We start from the raw sequence: 18,800 nt of genomic DNA, 5'->3' as shown, positions 1-18,800 counted from the left end.
AGTTAAAACTGACCATATTTATGTCAGTAATATATACTGTATATACTGTATATATTATATTTTAATTTATTATTTATTTTACTGTTTATATTATTTTGTACATGTCAGGGTCGCCGGTTATCTGGACAACCATTGGCACAATTTTTTTTCAACTTTTTCTTTTCAAGGAGAGTTTGTTACATGGATAAGTAGCCAGTATCAGCCATATTGTCAGAAACATTCAAACTCGTTCAATGTAAATGAGCCTCCACGGCTTGTCTGGGAATCATCGAACTTATTATACAAAGTTGTATTACTAGAGGGAGCATCCAGCCGCCGCGACGGCAGCTACATCAAATGCAAGGCAATCACGTGACTCGGTGAAAACAAAGTTCCCGCCTAGCAATTTGCCCATAGAAATGTACGGTTCAGTCTCTAAATATTGGATTTTAAAGATTAAAAAAATGATAGAGAAAAAAATCATCTCTCTACAGATGAAAAAAGATTAAATTATTTATTTCATTAATACTAGAATAATTTCTTTCCTTAATTCTTGAATTTTCTTTCATTAATTCTGGAATTATTTCCTTTATTAATTATTATTTCTTTCATTATTTCTGGAATTATTTCCTTTATTAATTATTATTTCTTTCATTATTTCTGGATTCATTTCTTTCATCAATTCTGGATTTATTTCTTTTATTAATGCTGGAGTTATCTTTTTCATTAATTTTGGAATTATCTCTTTCCTTAATTCTGGAATTATCTCTTTCCTTAATTCTGGAATTCTCCCTTTCGTTAATTCTGGAATTATCTCTTTCCTTTATTCTGGAATTATCTTTTATTAATTTTATTACCTCTTTCGTTAATGCTGAAATTATCTCTTTCATTAATTTTGGAATTATCACTTTTTTTATCAATATGTTGAATTCATCTCTTACATTAATTCTAGAATATTTTCTTTTATTAATTCTGGAATTGCTTCTCATTAATTTTGGAATTATCTCATCGATGCTGAAATTATTTCTTTCATTTATTGTTTTAAATTACTGTTAATGCCATTGAGAAGAAATACAAGTTACTATTTTCTCCTCTAAAGAGCCAGGTTTTCTTAGGAGCAGGTTTCTACAGCGCGCGAAACGTGAAAACGCTGATTGGTGAAGAAAAACCTGAATTTCACGTTTTTAACCAATCAGCTTTTTCACGCTGCACACGGCGCAAAAGTTCTACTCCTAGGAAAACCCGGCTTAAGAAAATAATGGGGGATTGTGTTTTTGTTTTCACCGACTCACGTGATCTTCTGACGAAAGATGTTGGGGGGCACCGTTCTCAGCTAGAACACCTTTATGTATGTGAAGGCGTCTTATTCTCAGCCAACACCACGTCTCAGCACTGCCAAGGCGAAGACCGCTGACGTCATATTCTCTTCAGTTGGGTCTCGTTAGCCCCGCTCTGCAGTAATCATAGGCGGAGATAGACTTGGAAGTCTGAAGGGGCATGGTCATTATTGCTGGGGTGGGGGTACGATGATGATGATGTCAATTCATATATACGTTAAATCAGTCGACTCCACCCAAAGCTGCATTAAGAGTATCTTTCAAGCGGCGTTGACTCCACCTTTGACGCTGGGGGGCAATGCCCCCACGCATCTCCGCCCATGCCAGTAATATTAAGGCGACTTATTCTAGTGGCTATAGTCATGGAGGATACATATAGATTAACGTCCTCTATGCCTGCTTAGGGCTTTACATGGAGGAAATATACCATAAATGTAGGTAGTCATATTTGTAGACGTATGAATTCGGGTGGCTTTAACAAGTTTTGAAACCAATTCAATTTCTGGATTTTGCTCCCATCTATGGATAAGAAATGACACTAGCTGATAGTTTTTCGTTTAGATTTTCAACAATAGATGACAGCATAAGTTCTATTTTGTTTTTCTTCTTTCCTGTGATACAACTAATGAAGTTTTCAAATTACTAGAAAGATGGCAGCAAAAGCGTTAATGGACTTCAAATTTAATTACTACTTTTCTGACCATATCAAGTTGGAATATTTCGGGTTACTTTTGAGGATTAATTTTTTAAGGATCTGGCAACTTTATCCTCATCAGAAGATTGTTTGCAAGTACTGAGCTAAGCCAAAAAAAGCCATACCTCAAGATGGCGTTGAAAGAAGTAGTTGGCATGAGTATGGCATTGCGTTTATTTTGTGTTTATAATGTTTTGTTTCCATTATCTCGATATTGTTTTTGTTTACACGCAAATTTTGAATATTTATTACAACGTTTGAGGCTTTATAAACGTAAAATCACCGTTTAATTGCTTTCAGTGACACCCACCGCAGTGTTCACCTGAAAACAATGGGCGTTGATCCCGATTTTTATCATAGAAATATCACTACTCTGGTGGCTTTATACAGCCATTTGCTGCATAAAGCTGGCTCCTTAACCTTTTTTTTATTATGATAAAACTTCAATAAAAGATTAAGGAGAACTCATAAATGAACCCCGCCCTCTAAATCGATTCTAAAACAGATGGCCCCCGATTATTTTATTACAATTTAGTTTCTTGGGCTTCGGTATAAAAGTGCGCGGGGGGTAAAGCCGGAACTAGTACACCCTCCCCCGACTAGAGTCAAAAGTGTGTGATTAATCATATATGTTTACGGGCTCCTGTCACAGATGTGGATCCCAAGAGCCTCAAATAACATGTTAGAAATTTTGGCTGACCCCAGTGGCGGAACTAAAGTCGGTTGAGGCCCCGGGTGCAAAAGAAAATATTGGGCCCCTTAAATTATAAAAAGTGAAGTTTTGGTTTTTGCCCCCCCACCTAGAAGTCAGGGCCCCGGTTGCACGCCGTTAAATCCGCCTCTTATTGTCCCATAATATATCCCAGGACTGTCCAATGTACATACATAATAAATCGCTGCTCCAAATACATCTCTCTGGATCTGCGTCTGCCCTGTTGTAAGTGTATACAAGCTCTTGGAATGGGAGGGCCGAAATTTTCTCCTCCTGCCCATTCCAGTAAAAAATTTCTTTGGGGAATGGACAGTGGGTGGGACCCCACTCTGTTCATCCCTGTATCCAGGTATGGGGACCTATGCACATGCTTCATTCGCCGATAGAGATTGAGGCTCTCTGTACTTTTGTAAATAAATGCAAAAAATTTTTTACTATTGTGCAGTCCCGTTTTGGTAATGTGTTGGTGATTTTTATCCTTTGCGAGAAAAAACGTCACAAAGCATGACAAGAATGTCACGAAGTCTTGCTTTTGGATGCCTTTTTTGCCAAAGAAAAAAACATATCCAAAGTAACAAAGTATACTGGGGTTACTATGGCTGTTAAAATGGGAAAAATTATGAAAATGAACAACAATGACAAAGCTTGCTTATATTGAATAAGGCTTCAAGATTAAAAATATAGCATCTTTAGGTCGGGATTATACAATATAGAAGTTTGATAAAAGATTTTTTACAAGACTTGAAAAAAAATAAGCCTATTGTAGCATTTCTCGAATGTAAGCAATATACTTATTAATTGTGTTTTTTTCAAGTTTTATAAATGGACTTATCAAACTTTTATAGTGTAATCCCACACAGACCAGATACAGGATTGAAAATAACAATTTTTCCAGCATTTTACATTGTTTTTCTTGTTGGAATATCTCGTTTCGTATTTGTTTTATCAGGTTGTAAATTTCACTTTTTTTTTTTTGTGTATTAGTTATAGTTTAATCTAGCAATTGTGTTTTTATTTAATGCAGGGAGTTCGTTGTCCCGATCATTGTTACTCAAAGCTGTCGTATGGTCCGCCACTTGGCGATTATTTGGTGCCACACATGTCTGATGGCCCGACGAAGAGTCGCCAAGGCCGTCAGACACTACGGACGCCGAAAAAAAATGGCGTGCAAAACATAATAGAAACCACCAAGCATAAAAATAGAAAAAAATATCAGTTAAAAAAAATTACATCTGGCCCATTTTTTTAATAATAAAAAGATCGTGGCATAAGGAATTCTGGGCACAAATATTCTATGCATTAAAACTGAAACCCGGACCCTTTTTTTTAAATAAACGGATCCGGGCATGAAAAATTCTGTAGGTTCATTTTAAAAAATAAACCGATAAAACAGAAGGCATGGCAATGGATGAATAACTAATAAATACAACGAAATAATAAAATAGTATGATACAATCTGAGCAGTAGATAATCCAAATAGCTAGAGCTACAGAAGGGAGGAATAATAATGAGAGAGAGAGAGAGAGACGCGCTGGAAATGGAACAGCGGCTGCTTAGAATTTTTGAAAAAACGCGGTGAACAAAAGAAAAATCCTGTTTGGTGAAGCCAGCGCCATCTAGTATCACCCAACGAAACCGGAAAAGTGTTAAAAAATACGGCAACCCAGAGAAGCATTATGACGGTCTTGGCGACTTATCACAAGAACAAAGTCGTGGCGGACCATACTGCATCTGTTCCCTCAAAAGAGTCCTTGTTTTTTATTTTTGTTCCAGAGAATATGTATATTCAGAGTTCCCAGGGACGTAGAAAGTCAGGGGAAATGAGAACTACAGTAAAATTTCTCTTCTGGGGACATCTGTGGGACAAAAATTGTAAAAAAAAAGAAAAAAAAAGAGGACCAATAATCAGGGTTTTGAAATGCATACTTTTATTATACAAGTGGAAATTATTTGACGGTATAAGAGGGGGTTGTCCGTTGAGAGGGGTTTTTACTGTATTTGTCGAAATTCAAGGAAAATCTGAAGGGCGGAAAAAAAATTAAAGGAGATAAATTCACATTCCAGTAGATGGTCTTCACTGAGAGAGAGAAAGAAAGTCTTAAGCAAACAAAAGGTCTTATGAGTTAAAGGGTGGGGTTTCACATACTTTGATGTTCAAGTTGATTCAAGGTCACTGAACCTGCTCTCTGAGTAAATAAATGAATTGGTCTAAAGCAGTGATTCCTAATGTGGGCATTAACACCCCCTTGGGGGCGATGGAAAGTTCCAGGGGGGCTGCAGAAGCTATGGGTATATATATATATAGGGTGGATCCTATGGGTTAGATTGAGTTGAGGGGCGATAGGACAATAAAGGTTGGGAAACTGGTCTAATGGCATGTTTACATGCATTATTTTACATCCGTTTTTGTAAAAAGAGGGAGTGTCTATGATAAGATCGTGTAGACAGAAAAAATTAAAAGTCAAGCCGTTCAAGAGCGCATCAAAAAATCTGATGGCAGAGCAAAAGTTTTAGTGAAGTCGTACGATAAGTCGTTGTGTGTAAACGTGTTTCTATCAGTTTTTTTCCTCCTTGCACCTTTTTTTTATCGAATGAATAGGAGTGAACAGTCTATCCCGGTTATAATGTTCCCATTTATAACATTTTCCCGTTTGATGCAATTAATTTTGGGGGTCTAAACTCTAGGTAATTCCTTAGGCAGAGATAGACTTGAAGTCTGGGGGGAATGATGACGATGATGTCAATTCATATATATGCAAATACATTATATCAGTCTGCTTTACCTTCGTCATTGGGGGAGTCATTGATCCCTATAACTCTGCCCATGGGTAATTCTCTTTAAGATTTCCCATTAAAAGCATTTTCCCACTTACTACGTTTTTCCTCATGGCTGTTTTTTAAAAGCGTTATGAGCAGGATCCACTGTATTTTATTTCAGTTTTCTGAATTTATTTCTCCCAATCACTCTTAGTTATAATGATCTTGGTTTTAATGACACCTTTGCTATAACTTGGCAGAATGGCTGATTTCCATACAGAAGAATTTCCATGAACGTTGCTTACAACGTTGAAGAAATCACAACGCCCTCGGTTACACTGATTCATTTTTTGTCACTTTTGTTTTTATGGCATTTCTTTTTATGAAAGTGTACATTTTTCCCAATTTTCGATAATTTTATTTACATTTGGTTATAATTTTAACAAAAATTGGTGATGTCTCGTATTTATGATCCTAATTCACAGTACTGTTCTAGATCAATTATGGTCAATGAACAACTTTATTCACATTATTTGATTGCATCTGATTACGTTTTTGATCAAAAAAAATATCAAGTACGTCAGCTTCACTTGCAATGATGAATCATTTGTATCAAAAAAATTTCGCAGAATCCTCTATATCATTTTAACCGTGTTTATCTGTATAAATAAGGTACTTTTTTGTATTATAACTTTATGATCTGTAATTGCTGAACTGGTCAAAAACCTTTTTCGATCAGTATTGGCACCTAAAACTTTTTTGTGTAGATACCAAATTTCAGGCTGAGGGCAGTGCGAAATGTTTTGCACGCCATAATCCATTTTGCTTATTGAGAAACTTTTGAAAGTGGTATTTTAACTTAAGTAGAGAATTATGGTAGTCCATTTAAGGGGGATGGGACCGAGGCCACCTCGGATTAAGTAAACAATTAGGGGACAATGTCATTGTCCACCATTAGGAAGAAAACTGTCAAACTTGCACATCTCTCGGCAACCCCCAAAAGTTGAAATGATCTTTGTCCATTCAAGGGAGTCTATAAAATCCACGAATCAGAGGTTCATTAAATTAATTTCGATAATTGGCGGGGGACCTACTTGAGAGATAATTTTTAAGCAGATGGCGCACGGTCTCATTGAGTTTCACTGCCCTACTTTATGAAGCATGGCTAAATATTATTGGATGCTTAGAAAATTAACTTTTAAATAATTAAATTTTCATTTCATGTCTGTTTTTCAAATTCTGTCACAAGTAACAGTTTTTGTTTCTCGATTACAGAAATTATCAATGATGTCATTAAAAGTGTTAAGAAGAAAGGGGAGTGGAAGGTTTTGGTTGTTGACAAGTTGGGAATGCGGATGATATCAGCTTGTTGCAAGATGCATAAGATTGCGGCAGAAGGCATCACAAGTGCGTATCTTTCTTCTTACTCATGAAAATTTTGTTTTGTTTTAACTTCATTCACAAATTGTTTATTCATACATACCAAGATCTGTACCCACAGGATCATCAAATCAGTCTTTTTTTTTTCTTAATTTGTTGCAACTGTTCATGTGAGTCATCACCATTGATCACCACTCACAGCACATATCTCTAGACATTGCATTAAATCACATTTTAACGAATCCTAGTTTCTCATAGCAATTAAAACATCGCCATTGGCACCTAAAATTTTCTGTGTGTGACTGAGGACAAAGCAGGAATTTCTGAAGTTTTAATGTGAGCAATTTTATGTGTTTCTACCCACATGGTAAAAGACTAAAGGTTACTTTAGGTTAGACCTAGAAAAGCATCAGAAAAATTATTTTGGCCATTTTTTAAAACTTTTTCGAGAAAAAGTTCTTGGCTCCTTAGAAATTTAGGTGTATTTTTTCCCCATTGAGTCCTACATTAAATCAAACCTGATCCCAGCAGAATATATACAGAAAAACCGATACACCTACCAGTACTTGGGTGGGGCTTTTGCCCCATATCAAGGAAGGACTGTTGTGTAGTTTGCATGCTGCACTTGTTGATGTTCCAACATTGAAATCTGTAACGATTTGAGGTAGTGTTGTGCATATCAATGTTACGAAATGATTCTTGTCAGCTGCCTATGGTCCTGATCCTGAAGGGTCTTTTTTGGCCTACGCCGTTGTTGGAGATTCAGTATTTGTCCGGATTCTTTATATTTGCAGTATGATCATGTGATGATTGCATGCAAAAATCTCAATTTCATATCTATCTCAGAAATGCTATGACCCATATCACAAGTGCTGACCAAGTCACATTCAAAGTCACTTAATTCATAATAACCTGTCATTGCAATGTCAGAAAACAACTTCCCTGGCTACCTGTTCGTTCTATTATATAGTTCCTGCTGACTGTATCAAATTCTAGTGATTAATTGTAGCGTACGCTCGTTTGTACTGGTTTCTCTGGCCATAAACTTCCAGACTGTAGGAGTACCACAAAAGTGCACTGTTGGAGTACTAGAAAAAATAGAATCTCAACACCACGGGGAAGTTTGTGACATTGGTGGTTGCAGCAGCATCCACATATATAAACGAGAGTTTGTTGGTAAAAGTTAATTGTGTTTATGAAGTTTTGTCTTCTTATGTTTGTCTTTCAGTTGTGGAGGACATTGGCAAGAACCGAGAGCCTTTGCCCAACATGGAAGCTATTTATTTGATAACACCTACTGGAGAGGTAATTAAAATAACTATCTTGGTCATATTTTTTGTTTTTCGCTTCCTGTCTGAGAATCATTTCAAGTAATGTAATTGCTCATTAATAAATTCTGTCTGTAATGATACTGAAGAGACCTAGAAAAAATGTTATAGAAAGGTTTTTCATTGTAGACAGTTTGAGCATTTGTGCTATTTCCCATTTGTAACATACCTGTTACCAGGGTTGGTAAAAAAAACTGGGGTTTTTGGTTTAAACCATCTTTTTTTTATTTTAATAACATTTACATTAAAAACAATGAAATTTCTGAAAATCATTCAAACTTCTTATAACTAAAATAAAATGTTTATTGATGTAATTAACACAATTCCCATATTAATTAATCTACAAATATTTCTTACATTTTAATAAAAACAAGCTTTTGCAATTCAGTTATTTTACAGCTCAACTCAAGTAAATACACTCATGTCCATAAATTTAGGATAATGCCAGCTCCGGCAAATAAAAGTTCAGAAACAAAACAAACGTTACTTATTCATAAAGCCCATTTATTAAACAAAAGATAAAGAACAAAAACGATGGTGTATGTATGATACCATTCATAAAAACAACAATTTTTGCTCCCTGGAGCAATTGTAAAAAATATCTCCTTTACAAAAACTTACTATTACATGGTTGGTATAATGGTTAATACATTGTATGTCTCCCGTGTGATGAAATACAGTCCGTACAACGCCTAGGCATGCTGAGTATCAAATTATCCATAGCTGCCAAGTCTCCCGAATTTTCCGGGAATCTCCCGAATTTTAGCTTCATCGCTCGACCTCCCGAAAAGTTCTTAAATCTCCCGAATTTTTACGAAAATCACAAAAATCCCTAATTGTCCCTAAAAATTCCCTACTTCATTAAAAAAAAACCCCGCTTATGAAAACAATCCCTAAGGAATTTCTTGTGGGGCATGAAGCCTCTTTTTTTTCCCTTTCGAAGTGACGTCACACGTCGTAAATGGGGAAATTCCCTTTTTAAGGAAGTTTTACAAACCCTCTGATGGTAACAAGAAAGTTGTTTGTCTTATCGTGCAGGGAAATGGCTTAGCAACCAATAGTCCTGGATAATAATTGAAGATTCTAGTGACGCGCATATGGTCAAAATTTCTTTTGTTGAAGTTACGTACGTGCGATATAACAAAGCATGAATAATGATAAGCAAAAACATATTTAATCAATTTTAAAGATACTTATTCCGATGAATTTCCTTTCATCAAACGTTCCAGAAGAGGGCTGACCTTTTCTTTTTGTACAAGTTGTGTTACGGACATAAACATCGGTCATGGAAAGACTGCCATCATCAGTCGTGAAGTGAAAAAAAAACATCAAGCAAGTGTCACAAAAAGTCAGTGTTCTTCAAAAATTGACGGTGTTTTCCTTCATCTTCCGATGATTTTGGGGTCATTCGCGGAGAATGTTTGTTTACAGCGTTTCTGATTGAACACGATATTTATTTTTACATCATTGAAGTTTTGACCTCCAATTTCATTTGTTTTTTGTGTAGGAATTTTATTCCCAAGGGTTTAACTTCCATGTTTGTAAAATCCCTATTTTAATTTGACTTCAGTAGGGATTTTATTCCCTACGCTTTAACTTTTATGTTTGGAAAATCCCTATTTTATTTGGAAAAATCCCTATTGTTTTTATTAGGGAGTGGTTTTAGCATAAAATAAGGGTTTGCACGAAAATCTCCCGAATTTTCATTTTGAAAAGTTGGCAGCTATGAATTATCAATCTGATCTTGGGGAAGATCACTCTACTCAGCAAGCAATGCTCTCCGAAGTTCCTGTACACATGTAGGAGGTGGTTGACGGGCTGCAACACATCGGCCAAGCATGTCCCACACATGCTCTATCGGATTCAAGTCAGGTGAGAATGCTGGCCATTCCATACGGGTTATATCCTCAGATTCAAGGCATTCATTTACGATGTTTGCTTGGTGAGGACGGGCGTTGTCATCCATAAACACAAATTCTGCGCCCATGGCATCCCTAAACAAACGTACATGTTGTTCCAGAATGATGCCTCGATAAATTTGGGCTTTCATCGTTCCGGTTTGAACATGCAGATCTGTTCTGGAACCCAGTATAATTCCACCCCAAACGAGCAATGCTGCACCACCGTAACGGTGTCGTTCAATGATGTTGTCTTGGTGGTAACGGGTATCTGGCGTTCTCCATATGAAAGTCCGACGTGAATCAGACTTCAAGCTAAACCTGGACTCGTCGGAAAACATCACACAAGCCCACTGTGACGATGTCCACATTGCATATTCTCTACTCCAGGCTAATCGCTGCCGACTCTCTCTCTCTCAATACACTTAATTAGGACACTATTTTGCAAAAACTATGATAAAAACTAGGCAAATACAATGTGTTTAATGAATTATAATTAGTGAAATTTTTAATTAGCAATGATTTACAATATGCAGGGTGATAACTAAAGTTCTGAGAGCAAAACACTTTAAAAACCATTGGTCAGAATGACTTGAAAATTTGCATGAATGTTCCTGAGGCAATGGAATTTTATATGGTGAAGGGGAATAAAATACTTAAAAATGCAAAATAGATGACGCTGTACTCATCCAGCACATGGGAAATTTTCTTGTAGAATGGATATGACACAGCCAGTCAAGGCAAAATGATAATGCAATTAGCATGGCACAATTTTGTAATTCATGGAAACATCACAAAAATTAAGTCATTTAAACAAACAGTACAACTTACACAAGAAATATGTTGTCCACTGTGTTGACTGTGAGGTGAAAGAACAAAAGTGCTTGTTCAGCAACAGATCAGAGCATGCCTATGCCATGATAATGATGTGGATATGCTTTCAATTCACCAAAGTTTGCAATCCGACCACTGTACCTAACATTTTGGGATATTCCCAAAGTCAAAAGTTACAAGGGTTATAGTAGCTTTCACCTGTCAGGTGAATATGGCAGTCCCGTGTGGTGTCAAGTTATTGTCAAAATGGTTCTTCAGCTGCTTCTTCGCAATGTGCATCTTGATAAAAGTTGTGGTATGTACCAGGGCTGGACAAATCGAAAAAAAAAAATTTAGGTGCCAACCAAATTTGTTAAGAGCAAAGCATGTTATTTCCCAAGAAAAACTGTCCTGAGTAACGTTTTTTTTTTACTTTTCCAGGACTTTATGACCCAAATTCTCATTTTGGAAGACACATTATTATGAAATCAAGAAAAATTGTCTCATACTTACATTTCATTTTAGCAATGATGCATATAAAATTTTAGGCACCAAAACTGATTTTCTAGTCACCTTGGGATTTGCCCAGCCCTGATATTCACACACTGATGCTGTTGAAGTGCTGGAATGATGTGGTTGCACAAAATAGATTATACCGCTGTCCAAGTCCAGCATCATCTACTTGTACATTTTAAAGGGTTTTTTCTCTTTTGCCAAAGAAAATTCCATTGCTTCACATAGTTGGTCCATGCAAATTTTCAAGCCATTCTGACCAGCAGTTCTTATTCGTGTTTTGGAATCAGAACTTTAATTATAATCACCCTGTATATAGCTGATTATTTTTCATAAATCACTTACTACTGTACATTTTAACCAAATGGTGACCCAGTCCATATTCAAAGGAATTTTTAATTGAAAATTTTTTTGGACAGGGATCACAGCCACTTCACGAACTGGCCAATTTCATTATTTTACTACTGTACAGTAGAACCTTGATTGACTGGGGGTAATGTTGAAAATATGTTAAAATAATAATTCAATATTAAGCCTGGTGGCGATATACTATACAAGATGTGCTGCTTCCTATGGAAAGAAAATGAAAATGTCTGAGAGGTAATGTAACTACTAGTTCACTGGTCTTTGTCTTTAAGGAGCAACTGGTCAACTTTTGGATTATAAGACCACCTGCCCCTTAGCATGCCAGTGAAGTCACCTACTACTACTGTTGTTGCTGCTTTGTGTAGGGAAAAAAAGCCTTTGAGATAATACACCACTATCACATATGTGATGCAATCCTCATTCATGAATTTGCTTAAGATATATATAGAGCATCAGAAGGTAGCACAAAAGTAGAAACTTCAGGAAGAATTAGAAATTTTGATACTGTATACAATTTTCAGCAACTAAGACACTTAATATGAAAGAAAAATTATATTTAGGCCACTTTTATGTGATTTTTTTGAAAAAACAACTTGGTTAAAACCATGGTTTAAATCAAACAACCCTGTCTGTTACTGTCCGGAAGGTTTTCTAAATAATATAATGTTAAATATTTACCATTGTCTGATCATCGACCAGTAGGCCATGGTGTGCCCGAGTGGCATGGTGGTAAGATGCTCGTCTACCACCATGAAGGTTGTTGTCAGGGTCCCGGGTTCGAACCCAAGGGAGGATATAGATAAGATATTTTCCCTAAAGAACTCGAGGCGACCACCGATAGACAGCGCCTTCACTTCCAACCCATCTCACTAATGGCAGTAAATTGCAATATAGCGATATGGCCAGAGTTGGTGTTTGGTGAAGTAGTAGTAGGCCATGGTGATCGCTAGTGCGTGATCTTGGCTGATCTGTCCGGACTTGTTACCAGACCTTTCTGGGTTATGGAATGGCATGATTTGAATATTTAAATCTTAGTAGTGACATAAATTTTTTTGCCATGAAATAGGTTTGTATTGTTGCTGGATCGAGCCGAGATTATTCTTGTTTTGTCTGTGCATGAAAACCTCTCACTGGGAATTAATTCACATTTGTCATGAAGTTCTAACGCGTTTTCCCAATGTATTTTACCGTCAAATTTACTTTTTTCGTACATCATGTGATTCATCCCCCATTATATTTATTCTGGTCATTTTGCCTTTCGAAGGAAGCAATTCCACCCGGGAACGAAGAAAATATCATTATGGATAGTATAGTTATACAGAGGTTTCACCATGTTTGTAGTTAAGCTGTTAGATATTATTTATCTGTTTGATGGTCATGGTTGACATCAACACACATTAGTCATGGCTTGTCTCAGTTCAAGACAATTCTTCCTTCGATTCGCCTATTCGGAAACACATCAGGTGCAGTTCAGAATCTGATTATAATGTGTTTGTGAGAAACAGAACAGAGTAGGGCTGTGACTGTTGTCTGAATACAGCTCTATGTGATGCGGAATTTTTCTTGCCATTCACAGGTAATTGCATCTAACCTTGTCATGTATTATTTATCAGTTTTTCAGCAAATATTTCTTTGTTCTTATGAAGTTTTTCTTTTGTATTTTGTATTTGTATGCTTTATAAATTTTTTCCCCCCATCACATCTCAATTCTTTTTTCACTGAATATTTTTCAGTCGGTTCGAAGGCTGATGGATGATTTCGAACCATCTAGAGCAAGTCAAATGTATCGCTGCGTGCATTTGTTCTTCAGTGAAGGTATGAGATTTTGTATTGTGAATTTTTTAAATTTTATTTTGAAGGATAATTTCCCCCTCTCCTTTGAATATCTAAACTGGCCAAGTTATACAGTTATAAGACCCTATTATCCATCATAATTAGAATGAACCTACATTGGTAAATTGAAAGTTATAAACAATCAGTGGTGTACCAATCTGAAGATCCAATATTATCTATACCAGGGGGTCTATGTCCACAAACAGTTTATTAAGATTGTGTGAGCTCTATTTCAGTTGATCGTTGGATCTTTTTTTCTGATCGCTTTTATCTAGAAATCCTCTAGATTGGTCTACACAAGAATACCCTGGTTCTTTGGGAAAGGAGTAATAAATAAATATACCTTGTTCTTTTCTTTTCTCTTCACACAAACCGGTCACGATTGTGTTTAGCACAGCCTTCTACCATACCAGATCTTGAGTGTGCAATTCACACCATACAAGACGTGCAAGTCTCTTATCTGCTGACCAAAAGTAGATCCTTGAATAGAAGTTTCATTGCTAATGTTGTGAATCGCAGTAACTTGTCATCCTGCTTACGTTATACAAGTGCTTAGCCAATTTTTGAAATTAGAATGCATAGTATGTGTATGCAGATTGAACCTTTACAATAGGAAATATGTGCAATTATTAATTATTAAGATATTTGTTCAAAGAAATCTAAAGATTGGTTATAATCTTGTATTTCAAGATTGTATTTTTATATTTTCTTGTTTTCTGTAGCATGCCCTGACGAGTTGTTCAATGAGCTCTGTAAATCTCCGGCAGCAAAGTACATAAAGACATTGAAGGAGATTAACATTGCTTTTTTGCCATACGAGTCGCAGGTAATCTACATCAAATTGCAACATTAATTGTGTATTCCCTGTATTTTTTTTCCCAAATGAACTTTCAGCAGATAACAATAATTAGTAACACTGATTTTTTTTCCTGAATATTTATTACATTAAATTTATTTTATTTACAGCAACAATCGGTAATTTCCAGAAATCAACTTCAATAATTGTAACAAGCACAGTGCCAAAATTTAAATGTTTATGTTTACAAAATTGGAGTTAAAATTACGACAGTCATTAATGAAATCAGTCTTACTAATGTGGTGGTTGGATAAATATTGATATGACTAAAACTTCTGCTGCATTCGTGCCAAAGAAGCACACAAAGTTGTCGTAATTTTTGGTATCTTATGGAGGAAACACAATTCACGTAAGTCCACAATGCAGGAGTCTGATTATTGCAAGAATGTATTTGTGGTCATCATGACAATCCCCAAAGCAGAATGTGTCAAAATCTGCTATGTACGTTGCAGAACAATTTGGAATAATTTTAAGAAAAGGTGCAAAAAACACTTCATGTATTGTGATTTTTACTGCAGAACATTTTCAGTCAGCTGAGGGTTCATCGCAGAACAGTGCTAAACATTCTGCTTTGGGGATGACGATCTTCGATCTCTGAGAGATTGGCAAAATGTTGGTCAAGTATGGTACTAACATAATCATCTCCATCAGAACCAGTGAGACAGCGATTGGAGAGTTGTTTCAGTGTCAGTTCAACCTTCTTCATTAGACATCACAATGACTGCAGAGATGCACAAGGCACCTTTGCCATTGTTTAGTTTATACTACAAAAAACAAGAGCGCTAGCAAAGAAAACATAGTCAGCATTTGGGAGAAATTTCTCAACCTCACTGGGCCACCGAATCTAATAACCTTCAAGAGATGACACCTGAATTTGCATAACACGTGGCCATTGCATACACACAGTTGAATAATCTTATCTTAGAAATCTGGCAGCAGTACAAATTGGCTGCGATTGCTGAAACACAATAGACCAACCTCAAACAAAAACATAAATATTCACATATTCAAGAGATATGAGTAGACTGAGACTAAAAGTGACTTCTCTGCTGGGTTTTAACATAGATAAGTTACAAAACAAATATTTCTCTTTTTTTAAGATATATATATATATAAACTTTAATATAAGAAAAGAGAACTCGTATAACATTTCCAACATAATCTGATATTATAATTTTGAGTATCTTCGGTGCTTTGCTGTTAGTGTGGTATTGTGTTTAGGGATACATTATGATTGGATAATTTTACATGTATTTTTGTTTGCATTAGGTATTTTCACTGGATTCACCTGGTCTGTTCTCTTTGTATTACAACCCATCGAAGGGTGGACATTCCGCTAACCTTGAGCGCATCGCAGAACAAGTTGCTACTCTGTGTGCCACTCTGGGGGAATATCCCAGCCTCAGATATAGGACGTAAGAATTCATTTAATCATGGTTGAATATATGGGGGGGGGGGGGGGGTCTGTTTTTCAAACTGTTCGCAAAATTCCAGACCTGAAAAAAAGTTTCCTCACAAAACACAAATTAACCATAAGTTTTATATTTCATTTCTTTTGTGAAAAATTAACTAGGTTGTTTTGCTTTCTACAAAATAACTTTTCACAAATGTAATGACGATTTTCACACAAACAAGAACATTTTCACAAAAACGGGACCCAGCAAAAAAAATCTGGAACAACACCCTGATATAACAATCTATATATATTTTTAATGTTATGACTGGGGCAGTTTATTTAATTTGATGACTTCGATTTTGGATTGCATGCCAAACTTTTGCAGAGTGTGATCTTCATTTTCTGATTTTTTTTTTTTTTCCGTTTCTTGAAGTGTTTTCTGATCATCATTATGATTTACTCTCGCAGTACTTTTGATTATGTGATTTTTCTAGCGATTTTGATAAAAATGTGGAACTGACCCAACTAATTCAGCAGAAACTGGATGCATACAAGGCCGATGAGCCTACCATGGGTGAGGTGAGTACTGATTTTATTTTCTTTTAAGTTTTAATTGGGAGAATTTAAAACTTCCTGAATGCTTTCCTATAAAATGCCTTCTAGTTTTGACTAGTCTGTTTGAAAGTCTGCTATCATAGTCACTATATTTCAACTGTTATCGCAGCAGTGAAAAGGAAACTGCCAATGTCTGTGTCATAATTGCTAATTGTTAGATTTTGAAATTCAAAACTATTATTAACTAGCTGTAATACCTGGCATTGCCCAGGTCCCCCCCCCCCCATATACTAGCAGCATTAAAGAATTAGCAAGCCATTGGAAAGACATATACATGTCTGAAACAGCATTGTTAGGGAACTAAGGTAAACATTACAGAATTCATTTTTGAGGCCAGAAAACCATTGTTGCCAGACAGTTTTTGTCCATTTTGGGCATCTGCCCGGCTCTGCCAAACTTTTTAGAATAGTTCATCGTTCGTGTCGGGTCCTTTATAGCAGCGGTTCTCAACCGGTGTTCTGCTGAGCCCTTGGGTACTCTCCAGAGTCTCTGCGGCCACTTGAGGAAAATAAAAAAAAACAGTAAAATTAAAAAAAATTATAAATATTTTTAAATGGTAAAAATAAATCGGTAACTTTGCTGAATTAAGAAATGGGCCTACGGGGCTCCGCCATAGAATTTTTTTACTAAAAAGGGCTGCTCGAGTCAAAAAGGTACCACTGTTCTATAGTATGCATGTAATTTTCCGACAATCAGTCAAAAATTGTAGATTTGTATGGAGAACATGCACATGCAGAAAATCAATTTTATAAGTATAGATCATTATATGTATCAGAGGCACAGGAAAGTTAGTGATGTTTCCCCTATTGAAAATAATTTATTATTTCATCACTAATTCAAACAACCCCAGTGAGATCACTGACATACTATAGTGTATCAAATGCCTGATATTTTGGAAAAAGATGCATAATAATCTTACTCTCAATGTATATTTTTTACTTGGTTAGGACCCATATTCTCCCAAAAACCTAGTTTCAGTGCATAGCTGCCAAATATCTTGAATTTTCTAAGAGTCCCAAATTTATACTTCATTTTCCAGACTTCTGAAAAATTCTGAGGTCTCTAGGGGGTCCAAGTAATTCTGAATTACAACCGTGATGGCAAAACATCCCTACTTCATAAGGGAGAAAAATTATTCTTAAAGAATCGACCTGAAAAATGACTGTGGGTTCTTTCCCCCACCTCCAAATGATGTCACAAGTACAGTGGAACCTCAATAACTTGACACCTCTGAGGGGATTAAAAAAACTGTTGTCTTAAGCAAATTGAAAGTTAGCAAGGTTTTATTTCATTTCGCTTTTTAAAAATTTTAAAAAATCATTTATTTATGTATACATATATATGCTTGTATAGCAGTGGTGCACAACTTTTTTCAATTCGTGGGCCAGATACCCTGTATTTTACATTCGCAGGTCAGAAACTTGTATATAAATACAGTGAAACCACCTTTTGCAGACACTGATGAGACAAAAAAATTTGCCTGTAAAAGAGGGGTGGCCTCTAAATCAGGGGTTTGAAAAGCATACTTTTATTATACACTGGGAAATTGTTATTTGGCTTTAAAAGAGGGGTGTCTGTTAAAGGTTTTACTGTAATGGTGACCATAACCATATTTTATGAGACATTTCCATAATTTTGGCTATCCAAACCACCTATAAAATTTTGGGTTTTTCCTTTGTTGTCATTTCGGAAAAATTACAATAATTTTTAACTTTATTCAAAACGATAACGTTACAAAACTTATGAGAAATCATTTAAAATGAATTTAATTAAATGTTGAATATTTTGTGGCGTCTCCCTTAGCTTTAATAACCTCTCACAAATGATTTTGCAAAAAAAATCTAGTGGATTTCTTGAGGCTGTTATGTCTCCACCTATTGCTTCACGCTATTAATGCGTGTTATAAGGAATTGAAATGTGTGTCTCTGGTATATTGGTTAGTGCACTTGTGTGTGCCCGGTATGCAAGGGGACCCAGATTTGGTTCCTGGAGTGGACAATCACTTTTCTTTCCAAATATTAGTTTTGGCATAACATCCAGACAATTCAATTGTTTGTTTGCACCATTGTACTCTAGCATTCATTTGTTTGTGTGTAAGAAGCTACTTTGCCTTGGGCAAATGGCATTTATATCCATAATAACTGAGTCATCTCTGTGGTGGAGGACGAAGAATTGACAACAATGCTTCGTCCTTCACCAGACGGGTGGAATCTCACAATGTTTTTTAAGAGTCCGACTTGCCTCCCAGTAGTAATAGGCTTACGGCCTCTATTTGCACGTTTTCTCTGAAAATTGCTATTATTTGAATGATGTCTTAAAAGTT

The 18,800-nt window shown here is 36.0% G+C and overlaps 1 protein-coding gene across 1 annotated transcript in view; it reads left to right on the top strand.

Annotated features, from left to right (window-relative positions):
* Positions 1 to 2,078: 2,078 nt before the first annotated feature.
* The window catches only part of Rop (Syntaxin-binding protein Rop), a 48,431-nt gene continuing 31,709 nt past the window's right edge, over positions 2,079 to 18,800 (top strand). Inside the window, exons 1-7 of the mRNA XM_089234004.1 lie at positions 2,079 to 2,169; positions 6,755 to 6,886; positions 8,088 to 8,164; positions 13,511 to 13,592; positions 14,333 to 14,436; positions 15,736 to 15,881; positions 16,357 to 16,441. Coding sequence (XP_089090130.1) covers positions 2,142 to 2,169; positions 6,755 to 6,886; positions 8,088 to 8,164; positions 13,511 to 13,592; positions 14,333 to 14,436; positions 15,736 to 15,881; positions 16,357 to 16,441 — 654 coding nt within the window. The 5' untranslated portion in view covers positions 2,079 to 2,141. The remainder of the gene's footprint in view (positions 2,170 to 6,754; positions 6,887 to 8,087; positions 8,165 to 13,510; positions 13,593 to 14,332; positions 14,437 to 15,735; positions 15,882 to 16,356; positions 16,442 to 18,800) is intronic.

Source organism: Pholcus phalangioides, unplaced genomic scaffold (genome assembly GCF_987345545.1).
Source record: "Pholcus phalangioides strain wild (caught in Gottingen) unplaced genomic scaffold, Ppha-v1.0 ptg000008l_1, whole genome shotgun sequence".
NCBI lineage: Eukaryota > Metazoa > Arthropoda > Arachnida > Araneae > Pholcidae > Pholcus > Pholcus phalangioides.
Note: the sequence above shows the minus strand (reverse complement) of the source record. Positions and strands in the feature narration are given on the sequence as shown.